We start from the raw sequence: 27221 nt of genomic DNA, 5'->3' as shown, positions 1-27221 counted from the left end.
GTCCCTGTCCTGTCCCCCAAGTGTCAGCGTGTCCCTGTCCCCCAAGTGTCAGCGTGTCCCCGTCCTGTCCCCCAAGTGTCAGCGTGTCCCCGTCCTGTCCCCCAAGTGTCAGCGTGTCCCCGTCCTGTCCCCCAAGTGTCAGCGTGTCCCCGTCCTGTCCCCCAAGTGTCAGCGTGTCCCTGTCCTGTCCCCCAAGTGTCAGCGTGTCTCTGTCCTGTCCCCCAAGTGTCAGCGTGTCCCTGTCCTGTCCCCCCCAAGTGTCAGCGTGTCCCTGCCCTGTCCCCCAAGTGTCAGCGTGTCCCTGTCCTGTCCCCCAAGTGTCAGCGTGTCCCTGTCCTGTCCCCCCAAGTGTCAGCGTGTCCCTGTCCTGTCCCCCCAAGTGTCAGCGTGTCCCTGTCCTGTCCCCCAAGTGTCAGCATGTCCCTGTCCTGTCCCCCCAAGTGTCAGCGTGTCCCTGTCCTGTCCCCCCCAAGTATCAGCGTGTCCCTGTCCTGACCCCCCACAAGTGTCAGCGTGTCACTGTCCTGTCCCCCCAAGTGTCAGCGTGTCCCTGTCCTGTCCCCCAAGTGTCAGCGTGTCCCTGTCCTGTCCCCCCAAGTGTCAGCGTGTCCCTGTCCTGTCCCCCCAAGTGTCAGCGTGTCCCTGTCCTGTCCCCCCAAGTGTCAGCGTGTCCCTGTCCTGTCCCCCCAAGTGTCAGCGTGTCCCTGTCCTGTCCCCCCAAGTGTCAGCGTGTCCCTGTCCTGTCCCCCCAAGTGTCAGAGTGTCCCTGTCCTGTCCCCCCAAGTATCAGCATATCCCTGTCCTGTCCCCCCCAAGTGTCAGCGTGTCCCTGTCCTGTCCCCCCAAGTGTCAGTGTCCCTGTCCTGTCCCCCAAGTGTCAGCGTGTCCCTGTCCTGTCCCCCCAAGTGTCAGTGTCCCTGTCCTGTCCCCCCAAGTGTCAGCGTGTCCCTGTCCTGTCCCCCCAAGTGTCAGCGTGTCCCTGTCCTGTCCCCCCAAGTGTCAGCGTGTCCCTGTCCTGTCCCCCCAAGTGTCAGCGTGTCCCTGTCCTGTCCCCCCAAGTGTCAGCGTGTCCCTGTCCTGTCCCCCCCAAGTGTCAGCGTGTCCCTGTCCTGTCCCCCCAAGTGTCAGCGTGTCCCTGTCCTGTCCCCCCCAAGTGTCAGTGTGTCCCTGTCCTGTCCCCCCCAAGTGTCAGCGTGTCCCTGTCCTGTCCCCCAAGTGTCAGCGTGTCCCTGTCCTGTCCCCTAAGTGTCAGCGTGTCCATGTCCTGTCCCCCCAAGTGTCAGCGTGTCCCTGTCCTGTCCCCCAAGTGTCAGCGTGTCCCTGTCCTGTCCCCCAAGTGTCAGCGTGTCCCTGTCCTGTCCCCTAAGTGTCAGCGTGTCCATGTCCTGTCCCCCCAAGTGTCAGCGTGTCCCTGTCCTGTCCCCCCCAAGTGTCAGCGTGTCCCTGTCCTGTCCCCCAAGTGTCAGCGTGTCCCTGTCCTGTCCCCCCAAGTGTCAGCGTGTCCCTGTCCTGTCCCCCAAGTGTCAGCGTGTCCCTGTCCTGTCCCCCCAAGTGTCAGCGTGTCCCTGTCCTGTCCCCCCAAGTGTCAGCGTGTCCCTGTCCTGTCCCCCAAGTGTCAGCGTGTCCCTGTCCTGTCCCCCCAAGTGTCAGCATGTCCCTGTCCTGTCCCCCAAGTGTCAGCGTGTCCCTGTCCTGTCCCCCCAAGTGTCAGCGTCTCCCTGTCCTGTCCCCCCAAGTGTCAGCGTGTCTCTGTCCTGTCCCCCAAGTGTCAGCGTGTCCCTGTCCTGTCCCCCAAGTGTCAGCGTGTCCCTGTCCTGTCCCCCCAAGTGTCAGCGTGTCCTTGCCCCTCATTACAGGAGTTTTTTTAGGAGTTTTGATAACTTTTCGTACCTTACTTTTCCCTCCTATTTTCCTGATGAAGCTCAGTGTCCTCTCTAAACGAGATTCCTCTTTGTTCCTATTCTCCTTCTCATCAGTTTCCAGGACATCAAACTCCCCACAGCTGACAGCGCTCAACCTGCAGGAAACACAGAGGTCACACACAGTGAAGGGTTAACCTCAAAGAACAAAAGGAGATTATTGTGCAGAAGTCACAATCATTGTGTGGTGTAAAGTCATGCAGGGAGCGCAACCTGCCAGAGATCAGATACACAGGGAAGTATTATCAGTCACCGGAGAAGACCCCACATTACAGAGGAAGAGTCTACAGAGAGCAAGTACAGGACTACAAACCCAAACCAAGGACTAACGAAGACACAGAGAGGGTCCGACACCAGAGACACAACCTGATAATTCCCTGCACCAACTATATACACAGGAGTATTATAGTAGTTATATTCTTGTACATAGGGGGCAGTATTATAGTAGTTATATTCTTGTACATAGGGGGCAGTATTATAGTAGTTATATTCTTGTATATAGGGGGCAGTATTATAGTAGTTATATTCTTGTACATAGGGGGCAGTATTATAGTAGTTATATTCCTGTACATAGGAGGCAGTATTATAGTAGTTATATTCTTGTACATAGGGGCAGTATTATAGTAGTTATATTCTTGTACATAGGGGGCAGTATTATAGTAGTTATATTCCTGTACATAGGAGGCAGTATTATAGTAGTTATATTCTTGTACATAGGGGCAGTATTATAGTAGTTATATTCTTGTACATAGGGAGCAGTATTATAGTAGTTATATTCTTGTACATAGGGGCAGTATTATAGTAGTTATATTCTTGTACATAGGGGGCAGTATTATAGTAGTTATATTCTTGTACATAGGAGGCAGTATTATAGTAGTTATATTCTTGTACATAGGGGGCAGTATTATAGTAGTTATATTCTTATACATAGGGGGCAGTATTATAGTAGTTATATTCCTGTACATAGGGGGCAGTATTATAGTAGTTATATTCCTGTACATAGGGGGCAGTATTATAGTAGTTATATTCCTGTACATAGGGGGCAGTATTATAGTAGTTATATTCTTGTACATAGGGGGCAGTATTATAGTAGTTATATACTTGTACATAGGGGGCAGTATTATAGTAGTTATATTCCTGTACATAGGGGGCAGTATTATAGTAGTTATATTCCTGTACATAGGGGGCAGTATTATAGTAGTTATATTCTTGTACATAGGGGGCAGTATTATAGTAGTTATATACTTGTACATAGGGGGCAGTATTATAGTAGTTATATTCCTGTACATAGGGGGCAGTATTATAGTAGTTATATTCCTGTACATAGGGGGCAGTATTATAGTAGTTATATACTTGTACATAGGGGGCAGTATTATAGTAGTTATATTCTTGTACATAGGGGGCAGTATTATAGTAGTTATATTCTTGTACATAGGGGGCAGTATTATAGTAGTTATATTCCTGTACATAGGGGCAGTATTATAGTAATTATATTCCTGTACATAGGGGCAGTATTATAGTAGTTATATTCCTGTACATAGGGGTCAGTATTATAGTAGTTATATTCTTGTACATAGGGGGCAGTATTATAGTAGTTATATTCTTGTACATAGGGGGCAGTATTATAGTAGTTATATTCCTGTACATAGGGGCAGTATTATAGTAATTATATTCCTGTACATAGGGGCAGTATTATAGTAGTTATATTCCTGTACATAGGGGCAGTATTATAGTAATTATATTCCTGTACATAGGGGCAGTATTATAGTAGTTATATTCCTGTACATAGGGGGCAGTGTTATAGTAGTTATATTCTTGTACATAGGGGGCAGTATTATAGTAGTTATATTCCTGTACATAGGGGGCAGTATTATAGTAGTTATATTCTTGTACATAGAGGGCAGTATTATAGTAGTTATATTCTTGTACATAGGGGGCAGTATTATAGTAGTTATATTCTTGTACATAGTGGGCAGTATTATAGTAGTTATATTCCTGTACATAGGGGGCAGTATTATAGTAGTTATATGCTTGTACATAGGGGGCAGTATTATAGTAGTTATATTCTTGTACATAGGGGGCAGTATTATAGTAGTTATATTCCTGTACATAGGAGGCAGTATTATAGTAGTTATATTCCTGTACATAGGGGGCAGTATTATAGTAGTTATATTCTTGTACATAGGGGGCAGTATTATAGTAGTTATATTCCTGTACATAGGGGACAGTATTATAGTAGTTATATTCTTGTACATAGGGAGCAGTATTATAGTAGTTATATTCCTGTACATAGGGGGCAGTATTATAGTAGTTATATTCCTGTACATAGGGGGCAGTATTATAGTAGTTATATTCTTGTACATAGGGGGCAGTATTATAGTAGTTATATTCTTGTACATAGGGGGCAGTATTATAGTAGTTATATTCTTGTACATAGGGGGCAGTATTATAGTAGTTATATTCCTGTACATAGGGGCAGTATTATAGTAGTTATATTCCTGTACATAGGGGGCAGTATTATAGTAGTTATATTCTTGTACATAGGGGGCAGTATTATAGTAGTTATATTCCTGTACATAGGGGGTAGTATTATAGTAGTTATATTCTTGTACATAGGGGGCAGTATTATAGTAGTTATATTCCTGTACATAGGGGGTAGTATTATAGTAGTTATATTCTTGTACATAGAGGGCAGTATTATAGTAGTTATATTCTTGTACATAGGAGGCAGTATTATAGTAGTTATATTCTTGTACATAGGGGGCAGTATTATAGTAGTTATATTCCTGTACATAGGGGGCAGTATTATAGTAGTTATATTCTTGTACATAGGGGGCAGTATTATAGTAGTTATATTCCTGTACATAGGGGGTAGTATTATAGTAGTTATATTCTTGTACATAGAGGGCAGTATTATAGTAGTTATATTCTTGTACATAGGAGGCAGTATTATAGTAGTTATATTCTTGTACATAGGGGGCAGTATTATAGTAGTTATATTCTTGTACATAGGGGGCAGTATTATAGTAGTTATATTCCTGTACATTGGGGGCAGTATTATAGTAGTTATATTCTTGTACACAGGGGGCAGTATTATAGTAGTTATATTCTTGTACATAGGGGGCAGTATTATAGTAGTTATATTCTTGTACATAGGGGGCAGTATTATAGTAGTTATATTCCTGTACATAGGAGCAGTATTATAGTAGTTATATTCTTGTACATAGGGGGCAGTATTATAGTAGTTATATTCCTGTACATAGGGGGCAGTATTATAGTAGTTATATTCTTGAACATAGGGGGCAGTATGACTGTAGTTGTGCTAATATCACTAGTGATTGGAGAGAATCAGATGATTTCTATATATTAGAATACATAGGGGCAGATTTATCAAGCAGTCTAAAAGTCAGAATATTTCCAGTTGCCCATGGCAACCAATCACAGCTCCCCTTTAAAATATTCATGAGCACTGGTGAAATGAAAGCTGAGCTGTGATTGGTTGCCATGGGCAACTGGAAATATTCTGACTTTCAGACTGCTTGATAAATCTGCCCCATAGTGTTTTTCTATAATTACAGACACTTCTTGCATACAGTACTCGCCCTGAGGATGTGCGGCAGATACAGGTGTGTAAGAGGATTTCTTGTCACTTACCCATTCCCCAAGTGATTTCCGTGTGAGAACAGAACCACATCTGTGAAAAGACAAAATCAAGGATTTTAGCCACTCACCCACCTGAACCCGGAACATTAATGGACACATTTGCCAATTTCACAGCTGAGACGGAAGCTAAAATATCAGTAATATCCGGGGATAATCCAACAGCTTCAGAATTACAGGAAATATACAAGTATTTCCTCCTCTACCTTCTGCTGGAGGACTGGATCTAAGCTGTACATGTATGTGGATCGATTGTATCTATACTAATTGTGTAGTTGCACTATGGCCAGGTTCACATCGCATCTTATGCATCGATTAGACATTTGCATCTAAAATTTGCCAAAAACAGGTGCATTTTTCTTGATACGTCTTTTTTTAATGAATAGGTTGTATCCGGCAACATTCATTTTTATGCTTAAAAACATTTTTTTTGCTAGTTTTACATTTGGGCATAAAATCGACATAAATGGATCCGCCATAGCACGCGTTTTGTTTAGTGATAAACGTGTCTGTCCGCAGAAAGCAAAAAAATAGTAAGTGAAATGCTGGATCCTGACCCATTACACCGTATAATAATGATACGAAATTGGAAGATTAAAAAAAAATGTAAAAATAATGGGTGCAGACAATAAGCACCATCACATGTGGGATCATTGCGCCCTCTAGTGGGCACAGTATGACACAGCTACACCCCGCTCCGCAGACACCCGCAGTGGTGTAATGACTAGTTTCACCAGTTGTCAGTCGCCCCTTGACCTCGGAGCGCGTCCAGTCACACAATGCATTGTGGGTAATATCGGGGACAGGTTTATGGCTGCTACATACAAAACATGGAAGTGATAAAGTTGTAGGATTGCACTTTCCATGGCAACAAGAATTCCAATTATATAAAGGAGGATTTCACTATTTTTTGGAAGTGGAAAAAAAAAAGAACATGGATATTTATATATAGGAACAGGGGAGACGGCGGATACGGTGACCACACAATCATCTACAAGCAAGTGCAAAACACATATACAAATCTATTACCCAAAACATACAATATACATCAGCGGTTGGTAATAATTAAAATACAAAAGTTTATTACGGAAAACTCTAAGCTCCAGCTACCCTGCTGTCCCCCAGAGCAACTCCTCCTACTCTGCCCCCCCCCCTTCCCCACCGTCAGCCCCACCTACCCTGCGCCCCACCACCGGCAGCTCCTCCTACTCTGCCCCCCCCTTCCCCACCGGCAGCCCCACCTACCCTGCGCCCCGCCACCAGCAGCCCCTCCAACCCGCGCCCCCCACCGGAGCTCCTCCTACTCTCCCCCCCCTTCCCCACCGTCAGCCCCACCTACCCTGCGCCCCGCCACCGGCAGCTCCTCCTACTCTGCCCCCCCTTCCCCACCGGCAGCCCCACCTACCCTGCGCCCCGCCACCAGCAGCCCCTCCTACCCTGCGCCCCGCCACCAGCAGCTCCTCCTACCCTGCGCCCCGCCACCAGCAGCCCCTCCTACCCTGCGCCCCGCCACCAGCAGCTCCTCCTACCCTGCGCCCCGCCACCGGCAGCTCCTCCTACCCTGCGTCCCCCCCACCGGCAGCTCCTCCTACCCTGCGTCCCCCCGCGGCAGCCCCTCCTACCCTGCGCCCCGCCACCGGCAGCTCCTCCTACCCTGCGTCCCCCCACCGGCAGCTCCTCCTACCCTGCGTCCCCCCACCGGCAGATCCTCCTACCCTGCGTCCCCCACCAGCAGCTCCTCCTACCCTGCGTCCCCCACCGGCAGCTCCTCCTACCCTGGGTCCCCCACCGGCAGCCCCTCCTACCCTGGGTCCCCCACCGGCAGCCCCTCCTACCCTACGTCCCCCACCGGCAGCCCCTCCTACCCTGCGTCCCCCACCGGCAGCCCCTCCTACCCTGCGTCTCCCACCGGCAGCCCCTCCTACTCTGCGCCCCGCCACCGGCAGCTCCTTCTACCCTGTGTCCCCACCGGCAGCTCCTCCTACCCTGCGTCCCCCACCGGAAGCTCCTCCTACCCTGCGTCCCCCACCGGAAGCTCCTCCTACCCTGCGTCCCCCACCGGCAGCTCCTCCTACCCTGCGTACCCCACCGGCAGCTCCTCCTACCCTGCGTACCCCACCGGCAGCTCCTCCTACCCTGCGTACCCCACCGGCAGCTCCTCCTACCCTGCGTACCCCACCGGCAGCTCCTCCTACCCTGGGTCCCCCACCGGCAGCCCCTCCTACCCTGGGTCCCCCACCGGCAGCCCCTCCTACACTGCGTCCCCCACCGGCAGCCCCTCCTACCCTGCGTCCCCCACCGGCAGCCCCTCCTACCCTGCGTCCCCCACCGGCAGCCCCTCCTACCCTGCGTCCCCCCACCGGCAGCTCCTCCTACCCTGCGTCCCCCACCGGCAGCCCCTCTTACCCTGCGTCCCCCACCCTGGTAACTGACCCGAAGCCCAGAACTACACAGGAAGTCCCGGTTACTGACCCAAAGCCCAGAACTGCACAGGAGGTCCTGGTCACGGAACACAGGCGAGAACACAGTCTCACAGATTACTGGAACACACCACACTATCATGGATTACAATCATGCAGGACCTGCAAGGTCTCCTGCACATGTCCAGGCCTGTTTGACCATACGGAAGACCCAGAGGAAGTACAGGGAGAAGGTCATGTGGTCAGATGAGAACAAAACAGAACTTTATGGAATCAACCTGATCACTTCTGTCTACACCTGGTAATGCGGCTGAATAATATCTGCCTGTGGAGGGAGTGTTAAATTGTTGACCAATTATAATTGTTTTATCTATGTCAATCCCAAGGTTCCTTATTGGTTGATTTCATCCAAAAAGAAATCCTCTCATAGACAGGCTCGGATGATGAAACAGAAGGGGACTTGTTCCCTTTGCTACGTCACCACGGTGGTCGGATCCATTGTGGCTGTGAAGCGATCAGGCAGGAGCTGTCCCAGGATGCCTAGTATATATTAATTAAGTAACAAAGTGTCTGTAGAAAGGGCTTTAAAGTGAAATGTTATCAATAAATAACGTGCAATTATGTGAAATGTTATCCATAAGTATTAGATGAATGTATATCGATCTATCCTTTTGTTTAAGATGGAGTGTTGATCTAGTGACTAGTGCTCGTAGGTGCACTTATTGGTGGATGCCTCCTAGAGGTAAGTTTAACTTCCATTCTCATCTACCTCGGACATTGGCAGACAGAACCAGTACCTCCGCCGGTTACTGTTGCTGCTTTGAAGTTTTGGAATAAAGAGATTGTAATTTTGATGTTCTACATCTTGTCTCCACGTGTGATCCCTGGCTGCTGCTAACATCATAGGCCTCCCTTCTACCATTTAGCCAGGGATCCCAGACATCACACATACACTAGGGGGTAACCTTCCATCATATTGCGGTCCTCGCTGGACCTACCCAGCGTAGATGAGGCCTATTCCATCTGGGCTTAATAGACTGAGAAGTCTAGGTCTAATCCCCGCTAAAGCCAGCAGCTCAGGTACCAGGGGAACCCAGATGCCCCCAAGCCTAAAGTTTGTTGGGAAGGCATTGCACATGTATCACAAAATTTGGAGCAGAACAGAAGATGGTTTGTGGTCTTAAAGGATGAAAATGACCCAAAACACACAACCAGGGCACCTAAGGAGCATCTCCTAAAGAAGAACCTCACTGTCCTTATCACCTGAACCCCATTGAACGTCACAGGAGGAGCTTAAACTCAATGTAACCCAGCGACAGCCTCCGAACCTGAAATATCTGGAGATGTAGGAGCCACAATCCCTGCCGCAGACTACAAGAACTGCAAGGAAGTCCGACCTCTGGAACTGCTAAATATCACGTCCTCCCTTTCGATTGGATCACTTACTAAATGTTGCATCTCCACCACCAGACCTGTGATACCCCGGATCTTTCCACTCACCATCGATCCCAGTCATGGACACGGACTTGGACAGCGGGTTGTAGCGATTGGCGTTGGACAGATATTCCTGGAGCCTCTTGGCATGTTCCTGTAGGAGACGAAGAGGACATATTACACATCCTATAGCAGGGTGTATGGAGGTACATTGTACGGTCTATACTATACACAGGATCCTAATATAGAGGGGAGGTCATCAGAGCTGGAGCCTATAGGATGACAGTGAGCGAACCACCCCCCTCCCACCAGACAACATCGGGGAACTATTGAGGTCAGTGGGGAAACACACGCGCTGTTCTCTTACTATAATAGGGAACCTCATAGGAGAAGGGGATTCCCAGCATCTTTACTTCCACAGTATGACGTGACCCCCTTCTGTGCTGGCCAGTGTCATCCTCCCGTATTCAGCGACCACAAGGTATCCGTGGGTACCAAAGTACCATCACATCACCTAAATACTGCTCTTAAAGGGATGTTCCAGCCCCGTGCTTTAGCATAGGCCATCAATGGCTCTCTCACTCCTCCATCACTTTGGTTTTGTTGTGGCGGCTCCTGGTATTACAACTCACTCCGATCCAATCAATAGATGGGTAAACGGACCGCCAATTATATTACATAATTACTAGAAAGGCAAAGGAACACGCAGGGGATGCTGGGAGATTCCAGCTCTGAAGCCGGCAGGATTGTGAATGCAGCCTAATATAAACGGCAGGATGTGATTGGTTGTTAGAAGTCGCTATAGGATGAGGATAGATCTTTACCTCTTGGGTCACCTCCACATCTTCCCCTCGTAGTGACAGCAGAGACTCCAGCATATCGGTGCTGCGGATAATGGGGGTCCGCCGTGGGTCCCGGCTGTAGCCCAGGGTCTCCTCCATCTCCTCCTCCGCGTTCAGGCTGAGGCTGTAAGTGGACAGAGATGATGAGACATGAGTGGATGATGGGTAGGTAGTACAGTCACAGGCAGGAAGCAGAAGCCTTGTGTTTCTCAGAGTCGTTCTGTTATAAACCACCGGCTTCCTCCCATCAGAAGTGAAAGCGGGGTCTGCTGACAGTCAAGGTCGCCCCCTCATATGACGTCTGACCCCGGGGTCTCACCTACCACTGGGAGGACTTTGCGGGGTACAACAAGCCGCCCCAGCGGGTGAGGTGACATCTATCTGCCATCTTGCCCCGTTTCCTGCACAAGTCGTATTTGCAGAAGTCTCCAGAGACGGAAGACACCGGCGCCTTCCTGGGGGTCACGTCCCCTGGTGTCTGCATGGCTGTACTACTGGATAGGATCCGGACCGGGGAAAGCTGGGTGACCACCCAACTCTCCTACAGCCCTCCCTTATCCTGGTCATAGTGATACAAGCCGCGATCACAAGGACTGACCACATTATATGTTATTACGGATCAGTGCGTGACGTCATCAGTCATATCCAGAGGTGGGATCAAGAAGAAACTGAACAGGACTACAACCCCCATCATGTCACATGACCCAATCTCATGCTGACAAAGTTGTATCTAATCCTATGACGTGCAATGCCTTCTTCTGAGCAGTGTATCTAATCCTATGATGTGCAATGCCTTCTTCTGAGCAGTGTATCTAATCCTATGATGTGCGATGCCTTCTTCTGAGCCGTGTATCTAATCCTATGATGTGCGATGCCTTCTTCTGAGCCGTGTATCTAATCCTATGATGTGCGATGCCTTCTTCTGAGCCGTGTATCTAATCCTATGATGTGCGATGCCTTCTTCTGAGCCGTGTATCTAATCCTATGATGTGCGATGCCTTCTTCTGAGCCGTGTATCTAATCCTATGATGTGCGATGCCTTCTTCTGAGCCGTGTATCTAATCCTATGATGTGCGATGCCTTCTTCTGAGCCGTGTATCTAATCCTATGATGTGCGATGCCTTCTTCTGAGCCGTGTATCTAATCCTATGATGTGCGATGCCTTCTTCTGAGCCGTGTATCTAATCCTATGATGTGCGATGCCTTCTTCTGAGCCGTGTATCTAATCCTATGATGTGCGATGCCTTCTTCTGAGCCGTGTATCTAATCCTATGATGTGTGATGCCTTCTTCTGAGCCTTAGTTTAGGATCAAGCCACCAAATCATCAGCTAGGAGACCACTACCAAGCCATCGCCTCCAGTCCTAACCACCTAATGACCCCACCCGTCAGTCCCCAGTGGGATAATGTTGTATGTATCTAATCCTATCATCTGTGATACTGCCTGCTGAGCGGTGTATCTAATCCTCTCCTGTGTGATACTGCCTGCTGAGCTGTGTATCTAATCCTCTCCTGTGTGATACTGCCTGCTGAGCGGTGTATCTACTCCTCTCCTTTGTGATACTGTCTGCTGAGCTGTGTATCTAATCCTCTCCTGTGTGATACTGCCTGCTGAGCTGTGTATCTAATCCTCTCCTGTGTGATACTGCCTGCTGAGCGGTGTATCTAATCCTCTCCTGTGTGATACTGTCTGCTGAGCTGTGTATCTAATCCTCTCCTGTGTGATACTGCCTGCTGAGCGGTGTATCTAATCCCATCATGTGTGATACAGCCTTCTGAGCTGTGTATCTAATCCTATCCTGTGTGATACTGACTGTTGAGTTGTGTATCTAATCCTATCCTGTGTGATACTGTCTGGTGAGCTGTGTATCTAATCCTCTCCTGTGAGATACTGCCTGCTGAGCGGTGTATCTAATCCTCTCCTGTGTGATACAGCTGAGCTGTGTATCTAATCCTCTCCTGTGTGATACTGCCTGCTGAGCGGTGTATCTAATCCTCTCCTGTGTGATACTGTCTGCTGAGCTGTGTATCTAATCCTCTCCTGTGTGATACTGACTGCTGAGCTGTGTATCTAATCCTCTCCTGTGTGATACTGTCTGCTGAGCTGTGTATCTAATCCTATCCTGTGTGATACTGCCTGCTGAGCGGTGTATCTAATCCCATCCTGTGTGATACTGCCTGCTGGGCGGTGTATCTAATCCTCTCCTGTGTGATACTGCCTGCTGAGCGGTGTATCTAATCCTATCCTGTGTGATACTGCCTGCTGAGCGGTGTATCTAATCCCACCATGGCAGTAGTAGTAGGATGTACCTCTCATAGCCGGGCTCTTCCTCCTGCATCCTCTTGCCCGGTTCCCAGCTGTGTCTCCGGAAGGAGTCTCGTACATGGACCGAGGACCTTGTTGGGCCGTATCTCCGCATGGGGACTCCCAAGAACCGGTCCTGCTCCTCCTGGAGTTCCTGTAGGTCCAGGTCACTGGGTACCCGCTGCTCCACTGCGGACAGGCACCGCTGCTTGTGGCCCCGCACCATGTAGGGCCCGGCATCAAACACCTCAGCGTTATTCATTCCTGCCCTCCTCTTATACACAGCGGCCACAGTCAGGGGAAGATCAGGAAGAAGTAGGGGGCGGGGCTGTGACTACCACACATACACACCGCTCAGTGCTATGGACCATCACAACGTGCATTCTTGTAGAGGGCGACATATAACGTACATAGGGGGCGCCACGTCTCTTCTGTACCGCACGGACATCTACGCTTCTCCAGATTCACCTGAAAGCAAAATATATACAATATTACACCAAGAGGGGACAGAGGGGAGGAGCTCGGCACTGCGCCACCGACCACAGGGGGAGGAGCTCGGCACTGCGCCACCGACCACAGGGGGAGGAGCTCGGCACTGCGCCACCGACCACAAGGGGGAGGAGCTCGGCACTGCGCCACCGACCACAGGGGGAGGAGCTCGGCACTGCGCCACCGACCACAAGGGGGAGGAGCTCGGCACTGCGCCACCGACCACAGGGGGAGGAGCTCGGCACTGCGCCACCGACCACAGGGGGAGGAGCTCGGCACTGCGCCACCGACCACAGGGGGAGGAGCTCGGCACTGCGCCACCGACCACAGGGGGAGGAGCTCGGCACTGCACCACCGACCACAGGGGGAGGAGCTCGGCGCTGCGCCACCGACCACAGGGGGGTGTATACAGCTCATGGTGTCATTACAACCTCTCCAGTGTCCGGCACATGTACAGAGGACACCAGTGCTGCATGTATACATGTACTATATATAGTAATAATCCCCTATGTATATTCATGGGCGGAGGGCGAGAGCAGCAGAGATCCCAAGGATTACAATAATTTATGTTGGAGAATTATTTCCATTCAGTAAGGGGTTCACATACATATGGGAACAAGTGACAGCACAAAAGATAGAAAACCTCATTGCACTAGTAGAGCAGAGGAGAAGCTTCCTGTAATGTCTCTATGTATCTGCGGGGGGCGCTGTGGTGTCAGCATGATGTGCTGTGTACCTCCGGCACTGGCCACTAGGGGGCAGGAGGCACCTGCACATTACACTGCCGCCTCCTCTTCACCTGCTAATGGAGTTTACAGAACACAAGATGATCACAAAGTCCAGGGAGGAGGGCAGGACCAGAACCGGAGGTCCGGGGGAAATGTGCCACTACCTTATGCAGCCCCATAATACCGCCATATACAGCCCAAATAATACTACCATATACAGCCCACATAATACTACCATATACAGCCCACATAATACCGCCACATACAGCCCACATAACACCGCCATATACAGCCCACATAATACCGCCATATACAGCCCACATAATACCGCCATATACAGCCCACATAATACCGCCATATACAGCCCACATAATACCGCCATATACAGCCCACATAATACCGCCACATACAGCCCACATAATACCGCCACATACAGCCCACATAATACCGCCACATACAGCCCACATAATACCGCCATATACAGCCCACATAATACCGCCATATACAGCCCAAATAATACTACCATATACAGCCCACATAATACTACCATATACAGCCCACATAATACCACCATATACAGCCCACATAATACCACCACATACAGCCCACATAATACCGCCACATACAGCCCACATAATACCGCCATATACAGCCCACATAATACCGCCACATAAAGCCCACATAATACCGCCACATACAGCCCACATAATACCGCCACATACAGCCCACATAATACCGCCACATACAGCCCACATAATACCGCCATATACAGCCCACATAATACCACCATATACAGCCCACATAATACCGCCATATACAGCCCACATAATACCGCCATATACAGCCCACATAATACCGCCATATACAGCCCACATAATACCGCCATATACAGCCCACATAATACCGCCATATAGTGCCAGGATTACAGATCCCACATAATACTACCATATAGTGCCAGGGTTACACTACCATATACAGCCCCCATAATACCCCTAAAGATAATGCCAAGACCATACAGTATAAAACATCCCGCGTTACGCTGCCAAATTGTGTATAGGTAATATTACAATAGACAGGCTACACAATGCCGCCAAATAGTGCCAAGATTATACCACTATATACAGCCCAAACAATGCAGCCACACAGCGCCAAGGTTACACCGCCTTATACACTTTACAAAATAATACTAAATGGAGTCAGGATTACATGGCGTATGCAGTACAACCCGCCATAAACCACCAAATCACCATACATTATACTGCTATATGCAGCCCACACAATGTATAGTGTATATACTTCAATACAGAGTGTAGAATGTAAGTTAGAACCTACCTAATAGGCAGTATAGTGCCTATATCATACCGCAATATACCTCCATATAATACCGCCATGTACCCCCACATAATACCGCCATGTACCCCCACATAATGCCGCCATGTACCCCCACATAATGCCGCCATGTACCACCACATAATACCGCCATGTACCACCACATAATACCGCCATGTACCACCACATAATACTGCCATATAGCACCAGTATATGTATCTATTACCCCTACGTAATACTGCCGTATAGCACTAAGAAAATACTGCAATCTAGTGAATAGATAATATTGCCTTATACTCCCACATAATACCGCCATACAGCAACAATATTATACTGCCATGTACATTCCGCATACTACCACCATATATTGCCAAAATTATACTGCCTTGTGCATCCAGAATAATACCGCCATTTGGTGCCAGGATCATACTAACATACATATATATTCAGAATAAACAATGACCAGTATAGCGTGCACATAATACCGCCATACAGATGTGCCAGGACACTAGAGGGGTCTTCATGCTCGGCTGGTCTCCCCGTTACTCAGTAATAATATAGATTGTGGTCGCTGTTCCGCTCCAGGGAGTCATAATTAAAGTTGTGGGAAGATGTTTGTGTGTGGGGGGGTAATTACTGCAGGACCCCCCTCCCCCTGTGTGACAATGCCCCCAGTGATGGGGGGTGTAACACAACCCTCCGCACCCACCGGAGCAGAACACCATCGCCCCCAGCGACTCATCACCCCGGGGCCCAGGTAATTACCCCCAGGACCGCAGTGTAACAGCTCTATGTACGCACCTCATCCACATGGTCACCGACTTAAAGGGGATGTCCATACAATTTCCAGTCACCAAGAGAGATCCTCCACCTGATCTACATAACACAATGCCGTACGTGGGAGAAATTACCTCAAAAATCTTCCATAAAGTGCCGGTCAGAGGACAGTCCATGACTAGGGGGACAAATCTACCTATTAACCTCTAAAGTGCCAGGATTGGTTTGGAAATCAGCAGGTCACACTAGTAGTCTCCTGTAGACATCCCCTTTTAGTAGAAATATTGGTCACCAGGAGAGGACCCTGGAAAGCAGCAGGTCACATGACCTCTGAAGTTGCCTACTTAAAGGGGATGTCCATAGAAATATTCTCTGCTTGGATTAGTAGCAGACATCCCACAGATCAGAGCCCCCGGGGGGGGGGGGCGTTCTTTATAAGCATCTGACCGGAGACGTCCCGTCTGTAATGTGATGTCCCAGAAACTGACAGGAAGACCCTCAAATAGTCACTACTGATAATCCAGCAACGTCCTGTCTGATAATCTGGAATCTCACAGGATTATATATGGAGTTACACAACTCCCCAGCCGTTGTGTAACCAGGGCAGGCAATGTTGAGAGTAGTAGTATCACAGGTACTAATGCATGACAATAGTTCTCCATAAAACCAGTGGTCTGTATCAACCCACTACTTCCCCAGCCATATAATGTAATGATAGTGTACACTGAGACGCCATAACATCACCCCCCAGGCCAAAAACTGCCCCCACCCCCCGCTCAGTATCAATGGTACAGTCCATCCTGTCAGCACAGACACCTGTGACCACCTCTTAAAGGGGAGCGCTAACATTTCATTACACCCCTGTTCCCTCCTCACTGGGAGGGCCTGAGCTTTATTACAGCTGAGGGTTCGTTCACGTGTGGCGTTTAACATGTTACCGCGCTTTTGGCTGCTATAAAAGCGTTTTTCTTTCATTGCTTTAAGTGTAACACAGCTGCAAAGAAGAAAAACGGATTCAAAGCAGCCGAACACAGGGTAATATGTAAAACGCATGGCCAAAACGCCACGTGTGACCGCCCCCTCAGAATTTCTTACTCCGGATGTGACACATCGGGCCACATTTACTAAGAGCAGTGCGGTGTGTACTGTGTGCAGCGTCCTGTGTAGTGTCCAGGGGGCGCCGGATTCACGATTTCTGGCACCCCCCTGCCCCCATAGAGGGCACCACTATTTTTGTTGCACCCGTAACTTAGGGCGCGCAACAAAATTCAGAGAGAGAGAGAGAGAGAGACACATTGAGACCTAAAGGACAACCAATCAGAATCCAGAGCTGGGGAATACAATGCCACCACCCCCCCCCCCCCCCCCTGGTGCGGCGCTACCTGGCCATGGCAGACATTGTCTGCTCCAGTAACTGGTGTGACCCGTCCTCATGAGGAGAACAAAACACTCACTAATCCCTGTCTGTCCCTCCCATGTCTCCTCACCACAGGCGCGACGCTCTGCAGCTGCCACACTGCTAGGAGGACCAGGATGTGGCCCCCATAACACTGCACCCCACATCATACTGCTAGGAGGCCCAGGATGTGCCCCCCATAACACTGCACCCCACATCATACTGCTAGGAGGCCCAGGATGTGCCCCCCATAACACTACACCCCACATCATACTGCTAGGAGGCCCAGGATGTGTCCCCCATAACACTGCACCCCACATCATACTGCTAGGAGGCCCAGGATGTGTCCCCCATAACACTGCACCCCACATCATTCTGCTAGGAGGCCCAGGATGTGTCCCCCATAACACTGTACCCCACATCATACTGCTAGGAGGACCAGGATGTGGCACCCCATAACACTGCACCCCACATCATACTGCTAGGAGGCCCAGGATGTGTCCCCCATAACACTGCACCCCACATCATACTGCTAGGAGGCACAGGATGTGGCACCCCATAACACTGCACCCCACATCATACTGCTAGGAGGACCAGGATGTGGCACCCCATAACACTGTACCCCACATCATACTGCTAGGAGGACCAGGGTGTGCCCCCCCCATAACACTGCACCCCACATCATACTGCTAGGAGGACCAGGATGTGCCCCCCATAACACTACACCCCACATCATACTGCTAGGAGGCACAGGATGTGGCACCCCATAACACTGCACCCTACATCATACTGCTAGGAGGACCAGGATGTGTCCCCCATAACACTGCACCCCACATCATACTGCTAGGAGACCAGGATGTGGCACCCCATAACACTGCACCCCACATCATACTGCTAGGAGGCCCAGGATGTGGCACCCCCATAACACTGCACCCCACATCATACTGCTAGGAGGACCAGGATGTGTCCCCCATAACACTGCACCCCACATCATACTGCTAGGAGACCAGGATGTGCCCCCCATAACACTACACCCCACATCATACTGCTAGGAGGCACAGGATGTGGCACCCCCATAACACTGCACCCCACATCATACTGCTAGGAGGACCAGGATGTGCCCCCCATAACACTACACCCCACATCATACTGCTAGGAGGCACAGGATGTGGCACCCCATAACACTGCACCCCACATCATACTGCTAGGAGGACCAGGATGTGCCCCCCATAACACTACACCCCACATCATACTGCTAGGAGGACCAGGATGTGCCCCCCCCCCATAACACTGCACCCCACATCATACTGCTAGGAGGCCCAGGATGTGTCCCCCATAACACTGCACCCCACATCATACTGCTAGGAGGACCAGGATGTGTCACCCCATAACACTGCACCCCACATCATACTGCTAGGACACCCAGGGGGTGGCACCCCCATAACACTGCACCCCACATCATACTGCTAGGAGGCCCAGGATGTGGCACCCCATAACACTGCACCCTACATCATACTGCTAGGAGGCCCAGGATGTGGCCCCCATAACACTGCACCCCACATCATACTGCTAGGAGGCACAGGATGTGGCACCCCATAACACTGCACCCCACATCATACTGCTAGGAGGACCAGGATGTGGCCCCCATAACACTGCACCCCACATCATACTGCTAGGAGGCCCAGGATGTGCCCCCCATAACACTGCACCCCACATCATACTGCTAGGAGGACCAGGATGTGCCCCCCCCCCATAACACTGCACCCCACATCATACTGCTAGGAGGCCCAGGATGTGTCCCCCCCATAACACTGCACCCCACATCATACTGCTAGGAGGCCCAGGATGTGCCCCCCATAACACTACACCCCACATCATACTGCTAGGAGGACCAGGATGTGCCCCCCATAACACTGCACCCCACATCATACTGCTAGGAGGACCAGGATGTGCCCCCCATAACACTGCACCCCACATCATACTGCTAGGAGGCCCAGGATGTGCCCCCCATAACACTGCACCCCACATCATACTGCTAGGAGGCCCAGGATGTGCCCCCCATAACACTGCACCCCACATCATACTGCTAGGAGGACCAGGATGTGTCACCCCATAACACTGCACCCCACATCATACTGCTAGGACACCCAGGGGGTGGCACCCCCATAACACTGCACCCCACATCATACTGCTAGGAGGCCCAGGATGTGGCACCCCATAACACTGCACCCCACATCATACTGCTAGGAGGCACAGGATGTGGCACCCCATAACACTGCACCCCACATCATACTGCTAGGAGGCACAGGATGTGGCACCCCATAACACTGCACCCCACATCATACTGCTAGGAGGACCAGGATGTGGCCCCCATAACACTGCACCCCACATCATACTGCTAGGAGGCCCAGGATGTGCCCCCCATAACACTGCACCCCACATCATACTGCTAGGAGGACCAGGATGTGCCCCCCCCCATAACACTGCACCCCACATCATACTGCTAGGAGGCCCAGGATGTGTCCCCCCCATAACACTGCACCCCACATCATACTGCTAGGAGGCCCAGGATGTGCCCCCCATAACACTACACCCCACATCATACTGCTAGGAGGACCAGGATGTGCCCCCCATAACACTGCACCCCACATCATACTGCTAGGAGGACCAGGATGTGCCCCCCATAACACTGCACCCCACATCATACTGCTAGGAGGACCAGGATGTGGCACCCCATAACACTGCACCCCACATCATACTGCTAGGAGGCCCAGGATGTGTCCCCCATAACACTACACCCCACATCATACTGCTAGGAGGCACAGGATGTGTCCCCCATAACACTGCACCCCACATCATACTGCTAGGAGGACCAGGATGTGCCCCCCATAACACTGCACCCCACATCATACTGCTAGGAGGACCAGGATGTGGCACCCCTTAACACTGCACCCCACATCATACTGCTAGGAGACCAGGATGTAGCACCCCATAACACTGCACCCCACATCATACTGCTAGGAGACCAGGATGTAGCACCCCATAACACTGCACCCCACATCATACTGCTAGGAGACCAGGATGTAGCACCCAATAATAGTGGGGACCAGAATTATGGGTGCCAAAATACCAACATACTGTGAGTAAATAATAGCACCATCACCGTACTAGGTAAGTATTACCACTACACAAGTGTACCAAACATGGGAAGAAATAATAGTGCTAGTGCCCCAATAACAGCACTAGTGCCCCAATAACAGCGCCAGTGCCCCAATAACAGCGCCAGTGCCCCAATAACAGCGCCAGTGCCCCAACAACAGCGCCAGTGCCCCAACAACAGCGCCAGTGCCCCAACAACAGCGCCAGTGCCCCAACAACAGCGCCAGTGCCCCAATAATAGAACCAGGTAAGTAGCACCTTTTATATGCCACATTAAGTAACCAGTACACTATATGGATGCACTATACACAGCACATGTAATACCGCCATGTGGAGTCACATAACACCACAATTACTACAACCATTTGGCGCCATCACCATGAAAAGAAAACCGCCATACAGCATGTACCCCCATAACATACAGCGCCCAGGGATATAATAATGGCGCTATACAGTAACCACTGCCCAACACTACAATACAGCGGTGATGTGATGGCGCTATATAAATAATAATATAAAGATATTATCATTACAGTGACCACAACCAGCGCCATACAATACAAATACCAGCAGCATCCTGGAGGGTGAGCCGTGGGGTGCCCCTCCTGCAGGGTGAGCCCTGGGGGTGCCCCTCCTGCAGGGTGAGCCCTGTGGGTGCCCCTCCTGCAGGGTGAGCCCTGGGGGTGCCCCTCCTGCAGGGTGAGCCCTGGGGGTGCCCCTCCTGCAGGGTGAGCCCTGGGGGTGCCCCTCCTGCAGGGTGAGCCCTGGGGGTGCCCCTCCTGCAGGGTGAGCCCTGGGGGTGCCCCTCCTGCAGGGTGAGCCCTGGGGGTGCCCCTCCTGCAGGGTGAGCACTGGGGGTGCCCCTCCTGCAGGGTGAGCCCTGTGGGTGCCCCTCCTGCAGGGTGAGCCCTGTGGGTGCCCCTCCTGCAGGGTGAGCCCTGTGGGTGCCTCTCCTGGGTGCCCCTCCTGCAGGGTGAGCCCTGTGGGTGCCCCTCCTGCAGGGTGAGCCCTGTGGGTGCCCCTCCTGCAGGGTGAGCCCTGTGGGTGCCCCTCCTGCAGGGTGAGCCCTGTGGGTGCCCCTCCTGCAGGGTGAGCCCTGTGGGTGCCCCTCCTGCAGGGTGAGCCCTCTGGGTGCCCCTCCTGCAGGGTGAGCCCTCTGGGTGCCCCTCCTGCAGGGTGAGCCCTCTGGGTGCCCCTCCTGCAGGGTGAGCCCTCTGGGTGCCCCTCCTGCAGGGTGAGCCCTCTGGGTGCCCCTCCTGCAGGGTGAGCCCTCTGGGTGCCCCTCCTGCAGGGTGAGCCCTCTGGGTGCCCCTCCTGCAGGGTGAGCCCTCTGGGTGCCCCTCCTGCAGGGTGAGCCCTCTGGGTGCCCCTCCTGCAGGGTGAGCCCTCTGGGTGCCCCTCCTGCAGGGTGAGCCCTCTGGGTGCCCCTCCTGAAGGGTGAGCCCTGTGGGTGCCCCTCCTGCAGGGTGAGCCCTGTGGGTGCCCCTCCTGCAGGGTGAGCCCTGTGGGTGCCCCTCCTGCAGGGTGAGCCCTGTGGGTGCCCCTCCTGCAGGGTGAGCCCTGTGGGTGCCCCTCCTGCAGGGTGAGCCCTGTGGGTGCCCCTCCTGCAGGGCGAGCCCTGTGGGTGCCCCTATCTCCTGTCATGACCTGTGATGTGCACATGATGTCACCAGTGGAGTATCAGCTCTTCAGCCTGTGTGCTGTATGAGAGGTGATGCTGGGACCTGTAGTGCTCCCTGTGTACTTACCCTCTATGCCAGGCTCTATGCCAGGCTCCATCCCAGGCTCCATCCCCGGCCCCTTCGGTCTCCCCATCGCCTCCAGGTAAGTTCTCTCATCCTGATCACATGGGATCTTCTACCTGCAGGCCCCGCCCCTGACTCCTCCCTCCAGGAGTGATAGCCCCGCCCCGGCCCGGACAATGATTACACATCCAGACACAGAGATAATAGCGGCTGATAACACATGTATACTGCCTGATGTATCTAAGCTCAGCGTGTGTGATACTGCCAGATGTATCTAAGCTCAGCGTGTGTGATACTGCCTGATGTATCTAAGCTCAGCGTGTGTGATACTGCCAGATGTATCTAAGCTCAGCGTGTGTGATACTGCCTGATGTATCTAAGCTCAGTGTGTGTGATACTGCCAGATGTATCTAAGCTCAGCGTGTGTGATACTGCCTGATGTATCTAAGCTCAGCGTGTGTGATACTGCCAGATGTATCTAAGCCCAGCGTGTGTGATACTGCCTGATGTATCTAAGCCCAGCGTGTGTGATACTTCCAGATGTCTCTAAGTCCAGCGTGTGTGATACTGCCTGATGTATCTAAGCCCAGCGTGTGTGATACTGCCTGATGTATCTAAGCCCAGCGTGTGTGAAACTGCCAGATGTATCTAAGCCCAGCGTGTGTGAAACTGCCAGATGTATCTAAGCCCAGCGTGTGTGTCACTGATGTATATACAGGAGATCCCCAGGTTATACCGGCTTTACATATATCATTATATACAGGAGATCCCCAGGTTATACCGGCTGTACATATATCATTATATACAGGAGATCCCCAGGTTATACCGGCTGTACATATATCATTATATACAGGAGATCCCCAGGTTATACCGGCTGTACATATATCATTATATACAGGAGATCCCCAGGTTATACCGGCTGTACATATATCATTATATACAGGAGATCCCCAGGTTATACCAGCTGTACATATATCATTATATACAGGAGATCCCCAGGTTATACCGGCTGTACATATTTCATTATATACAGGAGATCCCCAGGTTATACCAGCTGTACATATATCATTATATACAGGAGATCCCCAGGTTATACCAGCTGTACATATATCATTATATACAGGAGATCCCCAGGTTATACCGGCTGTACATATATCATTATATACAGGAGATCCCCAGGTTATACCAGCTGTACATATATCATTATATACAGGAGATCCCCAGGTTATACCGGCTGTACATATATCATTATATACAGGAGATCCCCAGGTTATACCGGCTGTACATATATCATTATATACAGGAGATCCCCAGGTTATACCAGCTGTACATATATCACTATATACAGGAGATCCCCAGGTTATACCGGCAGTACATATATCATTATATACAGGAGATCCCCAGGTTATACCGGCTGTACATATATCATTTTATACAGGAGATCCCCAGGTTATACCGGCTGTACATATATCATTATATACAGGAGATCCCCAGGTTATACCGGCTGTACATATATCATTATATACAGGACATTCCCAGGTTATACCGGCTGTACATATATCATTATATACAGGAGATCCCCAGGTTATACCGGCTGTACATATATCACTATATACAGGAGATCCCCAGGTTATACCGGCTGTACATATATCACTATATACAGGAGATCCCCAGGTTATACCGGCTGTACATATATCATTATATACAGGAGATCCCCAGGTTATACCGGCTGTACATATATAATTATATACAGGAGATCCCCAGGTTATACCGGCTGTACATATATCACTATATACAGGAGATCCCCAGGTTATACCGGCTGTACATATATCATTATATACAGGAGATCCCCAGGTTATACCGGCTGTACATATATCATTATATACAGGAGATCCCCAGGTTATACCGGCTGTACATATATCATTATATACAGGAGATCCCCAGGTTATACCGGCTGTACATATATCATTATATACAGGAGATCCCCAGGTTATACCGGCTGTACATATATCATTATATACAGGAGATCCCCAGGTTATACCAGCTGTACATATATCATTATATACAGGAGATCCCCAGGTTATACCGGCTGTACATATATCATTATATAAAGGAGATGCCCAGGTTATACCGGCTGTACATATATCATTATATACAGGAGATCCCCAGGTTATACCGGCTGTACATATATCATTATATACAGGAGATCCCCAGGTTATACCGGCTGTACATATATCATTATATACAGGAGATCCCCAGGTTGTACCGGCTGTACATATATCATTATATACAGGAGATCCCCAGGTTATACCGGCTGTACATATATCATTATATACAGGAGATCCCCAGGTTATACCGGCTGTACATATATCATTATATACAGGAGATCCCCAGGTTATACCGGCTGTACATATATCATTATATAAAGGAGATCCCCAGGTTATAGCAGCTGTACATATATCATTATATACAGGAGATCCCCAGGTTATACCAGCTGTACATATATCATTATATACAGGAGATCCCCAGGTTATACCGGATGTACATATATCACTATATACAGGAGATCCCCAGGTTATACCGGCTGTACATATATCATTATATACAGGAGATCCCCAGGTTATACCGGCTGTACATATATCATTATATACAGGAGATCCCCAGGTTATACCGGCTGTACATATATCATTATATACAGGAGATTCCCAGGTTATACCAGCTGTACATATATCATTATATACAGGAGATCCCCAGGTTATACCGGCTGTACATATATCATTATATACAGGAGATCCCCAGGTTATACCGGCTGTACATATATCATTATATACAGGAGATCCCCAGGTTATACCAGCTGTACATATATCACTATATACAGGAGATCCCCAGGTTATACCAGCTGTACATATATCATTATATACAGGAGATTCCCAGGTTATACCGGCTGTACATATATCATTATATACAGGAGATCCCCAGGTTATACCGGCTGTACATATATCATTATATACAGGAGATCCCCAGGTTATACCGGCTGTACATATATCATTATATACAGGAGATCCCCAGGTTATACCGGCTGTACATATATCATTATATACAGGAGATCCCCAGGTTATACCGGCTGTACATATATCATTATATACAGGAGATCCCCAGGTTATACCGGCTGTACATATATCATTATATACAGGAGATCCCCAGGTTATCCCGGCTGTACAGATATCATTATATACAGGAGATCCCCAGGTTATACCGGCTATACATATATCATTATATACAGGAGATCCCCAGGTTATACCGGCTGTACATATATCACTATTTATAGGAGATCCCCAGGTTATACCAGCTGTAAATATATCATTATATACAGGAGATCCCCAGGTTATACCGGCTGTACATATATCATTATATACAGGAGATCCCCAGGTTATACCGGCTGTATATATATCTGTATATACAGGAGATCCCCAGGTTATACCGGCTGTACATATATCATTATATACAGGAGATCCCCAGGTTATACCGGCTGTACATATATCATTATATACAGGAGATCCCCTGGTTATACCTGCTGTACATATATCATTATATACAGGAGATCCCCAGGTTATACCGGCTGTACATACATCATTATATACAGGAGATCCCCAGGTTATACCGGCTGTACATATATCATTATATACAGGAGATCCCCAGGTTATACCAGCTGTACATATATCATTATATACAGGAGATCCCCAGGTTATACCAGCTGTACATATATCATTATATACAGGAGATCCCCAGGTTATACCGGCTGTACATGTATCATTATATACAGGAGATCCCCAGGTTATACCGGCTGTGCATATATCATTATATACAGGAGATCCCCAGGTTATACCGGCTGTACATATATCATTATATACAGGAGATCCCCAGGTTATACCGGCTGTGCATATATCATTATATACAGGAGATCCCCAGGTTATACCGGCTGTACATATATCATTATATACAGGAGATCCCCAGGTTATAGCGGCTGTACATATATCATTATATACAGGAGATCCCCAGGTTATACCGGCTGTACATATATCATTATATACAGGAGATCCCCAGGTTATACCGGCTGTATATATATCATTATATACAGGAGATCCCCAGGTTATACCGGCTGTACATATATCATTATATACAGGAGATCCCCAGGTTATACCAGCTGTACATATATCATTATATACAGGAGATCCCCAGGTTATACCGGCTGTACATATATCATTATATACAGGAGATCCCCAGGTTATACCGGCTGTACATATATCATTATATACAGGAAATGCCCAGGTTATACCGGCTGTACATATATCATTATATACAGGAGATCCCCAGGTTATACCGGCTGTACATATATCATTATATACAGGAGATCCCCAGGTTATACCGGCTGTACATATATCATTATATACAGGGGATCCCCAGGTTATACCGGCTGTACATATATCATTATATACAGGAGATCCCCAGGTTATACCGGCTGTACATATATCATTATATACATGGTGTTATTATGGTCTGGATGTGTTTCTCTGTACAGATACAATTAATAAATATTGTTACAGAAGTTAATGGGAGGGTTCGGAGCGGGGGGGGTCACTTATCCCCCGGATCACAGGACACAGCTGGCGGGTCGGGGAGGTACTATCAGGGCTGTAGCTAAGATCAGGGTTAGGTGGGGCCGGAGAAGACGTCGTCCTCTTGTAGATGTAATGTAAACACTGAGCTGCGGCCACCACAGACGACCAGAGCCAAGTACCAGGCACTCAGTCATACAGGGAGCACACACTGTACAGGAACAGAACCGGCCCAGCCCAATCATCCACCGCACCACTAGTAATACTCACATACATGGCCTGCAGATTATCACACCACGGACCTCTAGAGATCTGCTGATCATCACCCCCTATACCTCCTGACAGATACATAGTGATACTAAGGGTTAACTGAAAAAAGATCCAAGTTCTATAAATAAATACA

At 49.5% G+C, this 27221-nt stretch overlaps 1 protein-coding gene across 3 annotated transcripts in view; it reads right to left on the bottom strand.

Annotated features, from left to right (window-relative positions):
• The window catches only part of ARHGEF2 (Rho/Rac guanine nucleotide exchange factor 2), a 113970-nt gene that overhangs the window by 72235 nt on the left and 14514 nt on the right, over positions 1–27221 (bottom strand). For 2 of the 3 annotated variants that reach the window (XM_072114621.1, XM_072114623.1), the window contains exons 2-6: positions 12585–13047; positions 10258–10399; positions 9500–9587; positions 5574–5613; positions 1891–2017 (exon numbers count right to left, since the gene is read on the bottom strand). In XM_072114621.1, the coding sequence (XP_071970722.1) occupies positions 1891–2017; positions 5574–5613; positions 9500–9587; positions 10258–10399; positions 12585–12841 (654 nt within the window). In that variant the 5' untranslated portion in view covers positions 12842–13047. Of the gene's footprint in view, positions 1–1890; positions 2018–5573; positions 5614–9499; positions 9588–10257; positions 10400–12584; positions 13048–22205; positions 22276–27221 lie in introns of those variants that run through there. The other variant, XM_072114622.1, reaches the window with a different exon arrangement.

Source organism: Engystomops pustulosus, chromosome 7, assembly GCF_040894005.1.
Source record: "Engystomops pustulosus chromosome 7, aEngPut4.maternal, whole genome shotgun sequence".
In the NCBI taxonomy this organism is placed as follows: Eukaryota; Metazoa; Chordata; class Amphibia; order Anura; family Leptodactylidae; genus Engystomops; species Engystomops pustulosus.
Note: the sequence above shows the minus strand (reverse complement) of the source record. Positions and strands in the feature narration are given on the sequence as shown.